Raw genomic sequence first — 13,919 nt, 5'->3', positions numbered from 1 at the left:
TCTTTGGTATCTTTTGTTTCCTCATTCAAAACAGTAGAACACCATCATCTTCTGTATGGAGGAAAATAGAAAAGATTGCAGGGAAATTTACCCCAAACCCACCTCCAGTGTTGAAAGTGAATGGTCAGTATGTGACTTGAGCAAATGATGTTAGCTATGCCCTAGCTGATCACTTCTCAAATATATCATGCAAGTGTGTAGCAGCTTCTGGTCACCAGTATAGGAGCATTGAAGAAAAGAAAATTTTAAATTTTGAAACTGGAAGGGAAATGTCTTATAATTCTCCTTTTACTGAAAGAGAATTTGATTCTGCACTTGCAACTTGTAACGATACAGCCCCTGGACCCGATGGAATTCCATATGCAATGATTAAACATGTACCTATTAATACAAAGTTATTTATTTTAGTCATTATTAATAGAATATGGCATGATCATAGTTATCCAAGTGTTTGGGAACTAGCCATTATTTTAGCTTTTTTAAAACCCGGTAAGGACAAGTTTTAGCAGCAAACTATGGACCAATTGCATTGACATCTTGTTTATGTAAAATCATGGAGAAGATGGTCAATGCAAGACTGATGTGGTACCTTGAAAAGAAGGGTATTTTATCACCTGTTCAGGGTGGATTTAGAAAAATGCACTCAACTACTGATGTGTTGATACGACCCGAGTCCTCTATTTGTGAAGCCTTTGCTTCCAAACAGCACCATGTAACAGTCTTATTTTTTTACCTTGAAAAGGCATATGATACTACATGGAGATATGGTATACTTAAAACCATTCTTAATTTGGGGTTACAAGGAGAGCTACCATTGTTCATTCAATCATTTATTTCACATAGATTTTTTCAAGTTAGGGTGGGGGAAGCTCTACCTGAGAGGAAATGTCAGGAAGGAGTTCCCCAGGGTATTGTGCTGAGTGTAATCCTATTTGCACTAGCCATTAATGGGATATCCTCTGTCATTCCTCAAGATATTCTCGCAACGTTATTCGTTGATGATCTCCATATCATTTGCTGGAGCTAGAATGGCAGTGGTTGAGAGAAAACTACAACTCTCAATTGACAAAAATATACAGTGGGCTGATATGAATCGGTTCAAGTTTTTGACGAGCAAAACTGTTGTTGTCCAATTCTGTCGTATTCGGGGAATACATCCATACCCGGATATATAAATCAAAGGTCAACGGATCCCATGTGTAAGTGAAGGTAAATTTATAGGCTTGATATTTGATTGTAGGCTTACATGAGTTTCTCATTTAAAAACATTAAAAGCCAAATTTCCTTAGTCTCTGAATCTTTTAAAAGTATTTTCCCATACATCATGGGGGCAGACTGCAATCCTATTTTAGAATTATACAAGACCCTGATTTTTTTCAAAAATTAGTTATGGATGTGGAATATATTCCTCAGCCACCCAAACCGATTAAAGATATTAGATTCAATACATCATGCTGGTATTAGATTGTTCTCATGAGCGTTTAGAACTTCGCCTATCTCAAATCTCCTTGTTGATGCTGGAGAATTACCTTTAGACCTTTACCGAAAGTCTTCTATTTATTAGGGGTATTACTTTCGGCAACGCTGAAAACCAGCCAAGACAATTTTAGTGAGGGATAATTACTCCATCCGCTAGTTAGCGGGAGGGGGTTGGGGTAGACTAGCTACCCCGCTCACTCACACCTGTCGGTTGAGTAATCACTTTTTCTTTTGGCTCGGTAGAGTGTAGACGTGCCGTCTCTCTCTCCCGTTAACAACCTGCCTTGGCTTTATTGCTTTTCCTTTTTCTTTTATGTGTTTGTGTGTATGTTTGTCCCGCTATGTGGACATGTCCGGGGATTGAGGGCCGCTGGGGCGGCACCTTCATGTCGTCCTTGGAGACAGACCCACATCTTTTATGCCCGGCTTGCCGGGGAACTCAGTGTTCGCGGGACAACACCTGTTCCGAGTGTAGGGAGTGGCCTGCCTCCCAGTGGGAGAGGTTTGCGCGTAAGAAGAAGTCTAAACGCGAATCTTTATTTTCGGGGTCTTCCTCGAAATCGAAGAAATTGCGGGCTTCTGCTTTTTCTACGCCCAAACTCTGCCTGAAGCTAATCCTCGACCAGGCCCTTCCTGGGTACGGTCGAGCAGTAGCGCAGGGCTTATGACTCCAGGTCAACCCTGGGGGATAGACGAGGATGACGGCTCCCCCAGTGAGTCGGCTCCTTCTCTTCCTCCAAGGAGCGCCTGTTCCTTGCCAGACCTTGGGTCTGGTTCCAACGCCGAGGAGTTAACTAACCCACCAAGGGCGGTGGCAGGGCTCTCTCCAAGGCGAGCGTCCCCCTCGGGGGAACATATCTCTCGTTCGCGAGAGAAAGTTGCCTCTGTGCATCGGCAATCTCCTTACGCTTTAGGTTCTCCTCCAGGGGCGGAAAGAGAACCTTGTTATAAGCATAGTTCTCCTTCGGGTGAACTTTCCTCCTCTGCGGAGGATTTATCTGTCGATCTTATTCAGTCTCCCCCTCGGGCAGAGTCTCTTGTACGTTCCTCTCCGGAGGTTCGTAGAGTGGAGTGGTGGGTAACCCCTCTCCACCCTGGGCATTCTCCTCCTCGGGCTGTGAGGAGACGTCTTTTTGAACCTGCTGGTTCTCCTCACATTGACCCTTCGGGGCCTTGTGACGATCACTCTTCGGGCTGGCGTGATCGTGAGTCTTCGGACTCTAGTCATGTTGATCCCGCGGGTTCTCATGACAGCAGGAGGCCTTCGGGTCTCCGTCGCGCTGAACCTTCGGGCTCTCGCGACTTGAAACCTTTAGGTTTCTGTTACGCTGAACCCTCGGGCTCTCGTAACGACGGTGACGTTGAACCTCTGGGTTCTCGTACCGTCAGTCACGCTCATCCTATGGGATCTCGTGACAGAGGAATCTTGATTCCTCGTTACGCTGACCCTCCAGGGTCTCGTAACCTGAGTTATGCTGAACCCTTGGGCTCTTGTAACTCTAGTCGCGCTAATACTTCGGTGTTTGGTGACAGAGAAACTCCGGTTTCTCTTTGCGTTGTTCTTTCGAGTTCGCGCAACACAGTTCACGCTGAACTTTCTGGTTCTCATGACCAGAGTCTTTCTTATTATGACAGAGAGTTTTTAAACTCTTGTTGTGTTGATCGTTCGCGCTCACACAACATAAGCTATTGTGAACCTTCGGGTGAGCGTAGCAGTGAGTTCTCTCAACAACCTGAGAGCTCTCGCCTGCACGACCAAGTTGGTGCGCACTGCCAATTTGGCGTGCACGTTCAAGTTGGCGCGCATGGCCAAATTGGCGAGCACGACCGATTCGGCGTGCACGTTCAAGTTGGCGCGCACGGCCAAATTGGCGAGCACGACCGATTCGGCGTGCACGACCGTCTTGGCGAGCGCAAACAAAATGGCGATCATGGCGCGCAGGTTCATCATATGGGGCTACATATGTACGAACAGCCTATTGCTAGCCATGCACGCGAACATCCTGTTGCGCACCATGCGTGCGAACATCCTGTTGCGCACCATGCGCGCAAGCAACCTTATGCGCCCCAGGTGCGCGAACAACCTCATGGGCTCCAGGAGCGCGAAAAAGGTGCACGAAATCGGGAGAGGCGCCCGCGCGAGTCCCCTTCCGCCTATCAACAGTTCGGCGCAAGAGCGCACGATCATCTTGGTGCTCATAATCAATCTCTCAAGCCCCTTGGGCCTCAACAGAGACAACGGTCGTCTATGCGACCGAGCCCAGATCCTATCCCTATGGGTAGGCATGTGCCTATCTTGCATATAGGGAAGCTTCCATCGGACAAGAGGGTTAGGGAACCTGCCTAGGTTCCTAAACCCAGGGAGCAGTCCTTTCCTAAGGACCTTCCCCCTTGTTCCACAGGAGCCTGTGACCCCCCCATGGCTTAGCAACTTATTTAATGGAATGCGCCAAGCCATGAAGGGAGTCGTTCCCCGCTCCCAGTCCTTAGGTGATATACCTAGGATTCCCTTGTCACCTCCTCTCTTCCCGGGGTCCTCTCCTCCCTCCGATCTTAGGAGGAGGTCAGGAGTTCTCGCACAGGCGGGCCCCTCAGGCAAGGGGAGACGATCATCCCCTCGCAAAAGACCTCTGGAGGAGATTAGGCATGAACCTCAGGGTAGCCCCCTGCAGTTCAAGATGCCACAGGCCAGGCCAAAGGGGGAAAGGAAAAAGATTCGTCCTTCAACCCCCAAGGAGGATAGGGTTACTTACTATGGAGACTCCCTACCTTCTTTACCGGTTGAGATAGTGTCTAATGAGGCACGACCTGCGACCGGACGGGATTCATCCCGTACAGCAATGGACTTACCTTCCACCCGTAAGCCGACGGAGTCCTCTAGGCCCTTGGGGACAGAGGATCTCCGGCCTCGTAGGAGGGAACCGAAGGATTTGTTCACCATCCCCAAATCCTCGGCCAGACTTTCTTCCTCACTGCCTCCCAGGCAGCCAGAAGCAAGCACCTCCCCGGTATTTCCCCTATCCCCAGTCGATACAGTTGATGACTTCGACCCACGCCGGGCTCCTATGGATGAGAGCTTGGATGTGGAAGGGCAGAGCAATCTCGAGGACGACGCTCTGCCAGCAGCCGCTAGCCCTAAGCTTACAGAGGATGAAAGAAAGGAGTCGGAACACGCCTTCTGGCAGGTTCTAGCCTGCATCCGTACCATCAATGGACTTCCAGATCCATCAGCAGCCCCTCCAGATGGAAAAGAAATGGTCCTTGACCAGTTCTATGGTACTCAGAAACCTCATAGGACCAGTGCAGCTTTGCCCTAGTCAAAGGGGCTGAAGAGCGCCAAACAGAAGGCTGTGTCTCAGGCAACTGGTTCCACCTCTTCTCTCCGCTCCAACTCGTCCTCCAAGCTCTTACCTCCTCCATATGTGTTTCAGAGGGGGTACTATGAGATCCTCGGAGAATCCCTTCCAACGCTACCTCTCGACCACTCTATAGAGGCACTTTCGAAGGTCACCCCCTTCGAGAAACTCTTGGGACTCCCTGTCTCCTTTTCGGCCTCTGAAATCCTAAACCAGGAAAAGGTGGCGAAGTACGCCATGCAAGCTACTTCGTGGCTGGATTTCTGGTTGGGATCCTTAGGACAACTGATGCGGTCTAAAGACCTGTCTCAGGAGTTCTCCAAGAAGTCTTTGGAGACTTTTCTTTTGTCCGGCACTCGGGCCATCGAGTTCCTCTCTCATCAGGTAGTGAACCTTTGGGCCAACACTATCCTGAAGAGGAGGGATGCCATCATAGGAAAGCTCTATAAACATCTCCCTCAGGCCGAAGTAGCGAGTCTGAGAAATGCTTCTTTCGAGGGCAATTCTTTGTTCCATCCCGAGGATGTCGAGCGGGTGGCAGAGAGGTGGAGGAAGTCCAGTCAGGACTCCCTCATCCAAATGGCCTTAACAGCGAGACCTTACCCCTCTCAGCCACAGCGGAAAACACAGCAGAACCCGCAGCCGAAAAGGGCTAGAGACCCAAAACAGCAGGGTAAAAAGGGTGCAAAGCAGGCCTTTCACAGCAAAAAGTCCTTCCGTGGGGGAAAGAGTAAGAAGGGATCTGGCCGAGGCCGGTCCCAATAAGGCAGGCAATCCTCCCATTTGTCCACCTGTGGGGGGATGCCTGCAAAGTCGCTGGCTGAGGTGTCTTTACCACAGGGCCGAACCCTGGACGGTCGAGGTGATTCGTTCAGGGTATCGTATCCCGTTTACGCTCTCTCTCCCTCCACTGACTTGAGTGCCGATTCCATTGAACTCCTGTACGAAGGGATCCGCACAGGAGTTTGCCCTCAGGGCAGAAGTCCAGTCCATGTTGGAGAAGGACGCTCTCCAGGAGGTCCTCGACGGGTCCCCAGGCTTCTACAGTCGACTCTTTCTTGTGAAAAAGGCGTCTGGAGGCTGGAGACCAGTCATCGACCTCTCGGCCCTGAACAGGTTTGTCGAACAGACACCTTTCAGGATGGAGACGGCCGACATAGTCAGACAAGCGATAAGACTTCTGGACTTCATGTGCACTCTAGATCTGAAGGACGCATACTTCTAGATCCCAATTCATCCGTCTTCCAGGAAGTATCTGACATTCATGTTCAATCGGAAGCATTACCAGTTCAGGGTGCTGTGTTTTGGTCTCTCCACAGCACCCCAGGTATTCACAAGAGTATTCGCCCTAGTATCATCTTGGGTTCACAGAGTCGGCATCCGTCTCCCAAGATACTTGGACGACTGGCTGATTCTGGCAGACTTGGAGGCGGCCCTTCTCCGCCACCAAGACGAGCTTCTAAGGTTTTGCCAGGATCTGGGGATCGTGGTAAACCTCGAGAAGTCTCAACTGCTCCCCTCTCAAGAACTGGTATACCTAGGCATGCGATTAGACACCCTAAGGCACAAAGCGTTTCCATCAGACGAAAGAATCCAGAGACTGAGGGAGATAGCACAGGTCTTTCTCAGTCGGGAAGAGTTCCTGGCACAGAATTGGCTTCGCCTTCTCGGTCACCTCTCTTCCCTGACCCGACTGGTCCCCAACAGTCGCCTCAGGATGAGATCCCTCCAGTGGTGACTAAAATCCCAGTGGAAACAGCACTCCGATTCCCGGGATCACCTAGTCCGCATAGGGCTAGAGGAACAGTCGGACCTCAGGTGGTGGCTGGTGGAGTCGAACCTCTGCAAAGCGGTCGATCTTCTCATCTCTCCCCCAGAATTGATGCTGTTTTCGGTCGCATCAAAAGAAGGGGGGGTGCTCACGTACTGCACCATTACATCTCCGGCCAATGGTCCGAATCAGAAAGGTACCAGCACATAAATCTCTTAGAGATGAGGGCAGCCTTTCTGGCCCTCAAAGAGTTCCACCAGGTCCTGGCGGGGCACTCCATGGTGCTGATGAGCGACAACACCATGGTAGTAGCTTATCTAAGCAAACAGGGCGGTACCTTTTCTCAGCAGCTGTGCCATCTTGCAGTAGAGATACTCAGATGGGCAGAAGACAACTCGGTGACTCTTATCAGCTCGCTTCATTCCGGGCAAGCGGAATGTGCTAGCAGACAAGCTGAGCAGAGCGACTCAGATAGTTGGCACCGAGTGGTCTTTGAATCCTCTGATAGCCAACAAAGTCCTGACTTTGTGGGGTTCCCCAACGGTGGATCTGTTCGCAACGGCCCTGAATTTCAGGCTCCCGTTGTACTGCTCCCCAGTCCCGGATCCCCAAGCTCTTTGGCAAGATGCTTTTCAACAACGGTGGATAAACCTGGACGCTTACACGTTTTCCCCGTTCTGTCTGATGAGAAAAGTCCTCAACCAGGTACGAGCAAGCAACAATTTTTAAATGACCCTCATAGCTCCGCTATGGCATCACGCAGAATGGTTCCCGGACCTTCTGCATCTCCTCACGGAGATCCCGAGGTAGCTTCCTCCACAACACGACCTCCTCAAAAAACCACACGCCAACATCTTTCACAGAGCCGTAGACTCGCTTCGACGTCACGCCTGGAGACTATCCAGCACCTCCTCACACAGAGAGGCTTTTCGCAACCGATTGCGAAAAGAATGGCTGGACACCTCAGGAGATCCACAGAGGCAGTCTACCAGGCGAAGTGGTTAGTTTTCTGTGGTTGGTGTCGTGGAAGGGGTATCTCTCCCCTCGATGCCTCTGTTCCAACCATAGCGGAGATTCTTGTATACCTTCGGGAAGAAAAGCTTCTCTCGGTCTCGGCAGTCAAAAGCTACCGCTCAGCCTTGAGTCTGAAAGGAGTCGATATTTCCGCCTCGTTGGAACTTTCTTTGCTCATACGCAGTTACGAGCTTACTTGCCCCCAGGCAGAGCTAAGACCTCCCCCTTGGAACGTGGTTCAGGTCCTCAGGTCTCTGAAGGGCTTCCCCTATGAACCACTATGCCAGGCCTCAGATCGCCACCTCACGTGGAAGATGGTGTTCCTGCTCGCTTTGGCTTCGGCCAAGAGAGTCATTGAACTTCATGGTCTATCTGCGGATGTCTCCCACTCTAGGAGATGGGGGGAAGTAATCCTCAACTTCATGCCTGAGTTTATAGCTAAGACTCAAAATCCGGGTGTGCCGGACTCCAGGTTTGGCCCATTTTGGATAGAGAGTCTTCGTTCTGTAACCAAAGATCCAGACCAACTGTTACATGTCCAGTGAGGAGTCTGAGGTGTTACTTAAAAAGAACAGCAAAAGCTTGCCCCCGTGTACGAGCACTTTTTGTCAGCATTGGGAAGGTCAAGAGGAGGGTCACGAGGAATACTATTTCCTCCTGGATAAGGAGAGTAATCGAATACGCTCTAGATCCAGATCCTCCTCTGTCCAACCGACCCAGAGCTCATGACGTCAGAGGCATTGCAACGTCTCTGGCGTTCAAGAAAAATTTTTCTGTGGCACAGGTATTGCAAGCGGGCGTGTGGAAGCGTCAGACGACCTTCACAGCCCACTACCTGAAAGACGTAACCCACAGGAACATGGAAACCTTCTCCATTGGTCCTGTGGTGGCCGCACAACAAGTGATCTAATGCCTCAGGCTCCTTGATGGACAAGTAGCAGAGGGTTGAGGGCTGAGGTTACCCGGGTTAGTCTAGGGTGAATGAAAAGAATGTCTGGCTCACTTCTTTCTTTCTCCTTCTCCCCCCCCCCCCTTGGGAAATAGCTCCGCAAGACCGAAGCATAGCTGACCTCACCCCTCTGCAGGTAAGAATCATTTCCCTTGTGCATCCTGGGTATGGATGAATACTTTGTTACGTCACCAATACCTCTTGAGGGAGGGTATTGGATATGTCTTGGAATCCTTGAGTTCCTACGTGAAGACAAGCCACGAGTCTCTCTCACACAAGCTTCTGCAGGCCGCTATCAGTGAGTTACCTTGTAACTACTTTGATTTTAGCGAGGGTAGGGTTCCCTCTACTATCGATCACAGATCGAAATAGAGAGGACCCCGGGTCATGACCAAGGCCAGTTGGTAGGACTTCCTCCCTCCTAAGAGTAAGTCACCCTAATAAATAGCGAAGATTTGTATCTGTGTCGGAACAAATAACAAATTCGGAAATAATTTGTATTTTTCCTAACAAACAAACCTGAAGCTATTTATACAAATTGGCCCGCCACCTTGCCCCCCTAGAAGTCCTGCCAGCAAGCAAAAGTGGTTAATCAACCGACAGGTGTGAGTGAGCGGGGTAGCTAGTCTACCCCAACCCCCTCCCGCTAACTGGTGGATGGGGTAATTATCCCTCACTAAAATTGTCTTGGCTGGTTTTCAGCGTTGCCGAAAGTAATACCCCTAATAAATACCTTCAGGTTTGTATGTTAGGAAAAATACAAATTATTTCCAAATTTGTTATTTTTCTAGGGTCTGGAACAAATTAGGCTATTTACATGTAAAAGGTGACTCTCTACACAAAATAATCACTTCACGAAAGCCCTTATGGAACCAATTAATTTCGTGTTGCGAGACATCACTGTATCATCAATGCTTCCATGGAATTTACCAGATGTATTTTTTTGTAAATACTTTATTGGAGTTGAAAAGAATATGACTAACTTAGAATGCAGGTCTCTTTTTATGGAACATGTTGCAGAACATAGGGGATCGACTTTTATATATACCGGTGGCTCCAAATCTAATGCTGGTGCTGGATTTGGAGTAGATAGTAATGGTTTTAATTGTAGAGGTGCACTTACTCTAACAGCTTCCATATTTACTGCCAAACTTTATGGCATTCTAACCGTCATTGAAAAAATAGTGTTGTAGAAGGAGGGTAATTTTACCATTTTTAGTGATGCAAGGAGTGTCCTTCAAGCTTTAGAATTCTTTAATTCTAGTAACCCTTTTGTTTTAAAGAGTTTAGAATGGCTTTTTATTATTGGACTGAGAGGTATAATGGTTTGATTTTGTTGGGTTCCTGCAGATTTACTGGCGAAGAAGGCTGCATCGGAGTTACTACCAAGAAGGTATCCCATTCCCTGTAATGATTTCCTTCCTACCATCAAGAAATTGTTTCATGATAATTGGCAACAGCACTGGGATAGTCTAGATGGCAATAAAAGGAGAGAAGTAACAAATAGCATATCTCCTTGGGGGTATAACATGATGCCCCAAAAGTGGGAGACGTCTCTCTTTGTCGTCACTGCATTGGTCACACTCGGTTGACACCAACCATATTGTGATGACTGTTTGGTACCCTTGATAGTGAGACATTTGTTGATCAAATGCCCCACTTATAGTACTGAAAGAAGTACACATCTGTTTGGCAGGTTCATCCTTGCCAAGATTCTCGGACATGATGTGTCGTACAATAATAGTGGTATTTCAAAATTTATTTCAGAAGCAGGTCTTCTGAAAGCTATATAACTGTTATAAGTATGTTTTTGTTTCTATTATGTTAAACTGAATTAATATTCATTTATTAAATTATAACAAATAATATCGGCGTCAATGACCTTAGATGTCAGGATGCCAGATAACTCATAATCAATCGATCAATCAATCCGAAGTGGCCCAAGAGCAATTGGTACCCTCTTGTTCTGGAATATCCTCACCAGATCTCTCTACCATCTCCATTGCTGTCCCAGGATATTCAACAGGAGACTGTCTTCGCTTCCTCCTGGATAATGAAAAACCATCAGCTCATGATTTTCTTGCCCTAGCAGCTCAAAGAAAGCCCGGAGTTGTGAAGGAGAGGATTGACTTTATAGAAGAGTACTGCACAAGTCTGCCACTACGAAACGACAATACTTGTCTAATTAGAAAAAATGGGTGGAATTCATTAAAGTACATCAGCCCTATTCCATTGCTATGGACTTCTGTATTTCCTTCTTTATTTCATTACACAAACAAGGTTTAGCCTCTACAACTATTGCCTCATTTAAGTCGGCACTAATTAGTCCTATCAATTATGCTTTTGATATTGAACTCAACAGCAAACTGTTCAATAAGATCCCGAGGACTTGTGCTAAATTAAAACCAAATGCTCCTCCCAAGGCCATCTCATGGTTGTTGGATAAAGTCTTGCACTTAGCTTCCTCGATACATAACGCCACTACCTCTTTGAGTGATCTTACTCAAAAGTCAATCTTTTTGCTTGCCATGGCTTCTGGTGCTAGAGGTAGCGAGATTGTGGCACTTTCAAAGGGATGACGGCCACATCAAATTCTCAGAATTGGGGAAGGTAAATCTTTACCCAGATCCTGCATTATTGGCGAAAAATTAACTTCCCACAAAATGTTGGAGGCCCTGGTAGATTGTTCCATTAAAGTAGGAACCTTCTCTGTGCCCTGTGGAATGCCTGAATACCTAGTTGTTAAAGAGCCGGGCCTTTAAGGGTGGACAACTTTTTAAAGGGGGAAACAATAGGATCTCATCTCTCTTTGAAACAGCCAAGGTCCAAACTCACCTATTTCATCAGAAGGGCTGACCCTGATAGTATGCCATTGGGTCACGATCCTAGGTAAGTTGCCTCTTCCTTAAACTTTTTACAATACATGTCCTTTGAAGGCTTACAGGCTTACACACGATGGAAATCTTCAAGAGTGTTTTTCAAACATTAATTGGGAGAGATTAAACACTTTGTGGTGGCCACTGGTAATGTGATTAAACCAGCTTCTTAAGTGTTGTGCATGGACTTTCACGGACTGTATAATTGGGATTGTTCAGTCTACATAGTGGAAGTGGAATACTATTCTTATTTGCAGTGTGTGTTAAACTATATTTAAAGTAAAGAGTCAAAGGTGATATTCTCCTCTTATTTTATGAATGTTATTATTATGTTACTCTATTACATAATTCTGGGGTTAAAAACTTCTGTTTTCTACACATATTCAATGCACATATTGTTGCACCAATTATTGTTACATTTAGGAATTTTTGGAAATGATAATAGATTAAAGTTCTTTTAGCATTTCCTTTATATAGACCTGTTCACAAATAAAAAGCAGTGTATCTCCATTTTTTAACCCTTCTTTTTCAGACTTCAGTCTGATACACCACTGGGGACAAAGATTTTATTCACAGTGAGTGGGACTGTGCAGTTAAATTCCTTTGCTCCTTTGCAATTTAGAAAAAAACTCGCTTGTGTTCATAGTTTAGGACTATCATCCCAACTGCTATGTGAAAGTGTAGACACACCTTTTCCTGACACACTATTTATCATGGGACCTTGTCCTTGTATAAGAAGTTGGAATTCTGGGAACTCAAATAGGTTAAAAACTCCATCTGGCCACAACTGAGAATATTAATTCTCTGGTACACTTCCATCAGGACGACATAGCTCGAGCCCAAGAAATGTATTTTGACATAGGAAAAATCTGTTTTTGGGTGAGATAGCAATGTTGTATTGATGGACCTGCCCTTTACTTTTCATCCTTTCCCTATTCTCAGTGTGAGGCCTCGCGTCATGCGATGGCTGCTACTGGAATGGCTGACCAGCGAACATGTTTACAGCAACACACTGGGATCGGAGTTGTAACATCTCTTTTCCACGTATCTAATTCTATTCCATACCCTTTGAGGCAAGGTTAACTCTATTTGGGAAGGATAGCCGTGGCTTGTTTTAAACACGTCCCAGTTTCATACACGATATCTCTTGGGATATTCGCTCCAGGGGATAGAACCTCGTGATACTTCTTAGGTAAAATTCTCTGGTATATCACTCGCAAAAATATCCCAAGTAGAAAGCTGCCTTAGAGGAACTTCCATCAGGACGACATGGCTATCTCACCCAAAAATGGATTTTTCCTATGTCAAAATACGTTATATTATGAAAATTTATTTTAATGCTGTTACTCTTCTTTATTTCCTCATTTCCTTGCCTCACTAGGCTATTTTTCCTGTTAGAGCCCTTGAGCTTATAGCATCTTGGTTTTTCAACTAGGGTTGTAGGTTAGCAAGTAATAATAATAATAATAATAATAGTAATAATAATAATAAAAGCCCAAGATAGAGACGACTGGCGGAATCTAACCGAAGTCCTTTGCGTCAATAGGCATAGGAAGAAATGATGATAATGATGATAATAGGTTTTATAGGTAATTTTTAAATTTCTATTTAACACAAATTTTTATCATATTTTTTATTTCATTTACTGTATTTTTTTAATACTGCGAACAGAATTATTATATCTAGTAATTTCCCGTCCTGTGTTTATTTGGGAAATCTTTGTAAAAGTTGAGCTTGACTCATTGGTCTGTAAAAATCCTCCTTTAAAATACAAAAATAGTAAAAATTCAAATTGCATTAGTACAACATAAATGTGGTTTGTATTCATGGAACTTTTATATTATTTAAGAATATGTGCTTCATTCCTAATGAGAAAATATATCTTATAGATCTAGTGGAGGAAAGGATACCAGGGTAGATCTACCAGACCCACGAGATTTAGATACACTGCTGGGAGAATTAACTTTGATGAATGCTCGTTCGGAACTTTATCTTCGTTTTATTAGGAGACGAGTAACTGTGAGTATAATGAGAATTGCAAGCTAAATAAGTGTGTTGCTTATCTTTGGTTATTTGTCACAGGGTTATTGATTTGGTATACAGTACAGTATTCCAAAGTACAGAAACTTCTGTTCATGCATCATTATTGTTTACTGTATTTATACAAAATACATATACAGTGCGTTTCTTAACTTGTTTTAACATGGTGAAGTACCGGTATATATATTGTTATTTATTGAATATCTAGCTCTAATTTTTATTCATTTTGGTTTAAAATTTAACATTGTGTTAAGTTTTGTAGTGTCTTTAAAAGTGTATTAATTTAACTTATAACTTATACTGTGACAATTTAAAATTAAATACTATTATTGAAATGCAGTATATTATTTAATAGCCATGTACAGTATGCAGCAAAACTGGTGATGCTTTTTTTATTTTTGCTTCGGACAAGTGTTGTTCTTGAATTAAGTTGC

The 13,919-nt window shown here is 45.5% G+C and overlaps 1 protein-coding gene across 1 annotated transcript in view; it reads left to right on the top strand.

The window, feature by feature from the left end:
* Cog4 (conserved oligomeric Golgi complex subunit 4) overlaps nt 1–13,919 on the top strand; it is a 204,862-nt gene that overhangs the window by 83,896 nt on the left and 107,047 nt on the right. Inside the window, exon 8 of the mRNA XM_068388278.1 lies at nt 13,335–13,464. Within this exon, the coding sequence (XP_068244379.1) occupies nt 13,335–13,464 (130 nt within the window). The remainder of the gene's footprint in view (nt 1–13,334; nt 13,465–13,919) is intronic.

This window comes from Palaemon carinicauda, chromosome 15 (assembly GCF_036898095.1).
Source record: "Palaemon carinicauda isolate YSFRI2023 chromosome 15, ASM3689809v2, whole genome shotgun sequence".
NCBI lineage: Eukaryota > Metazoa > Arthropoda > Malacostraca > Decapoda > Palaemonidae > Palaemon > Palaemon carinicauda.
Note: the sequence above shows the minus strand (reverse complement) of the source record. Positions and strands in the feature narration are given on the sequence as shown.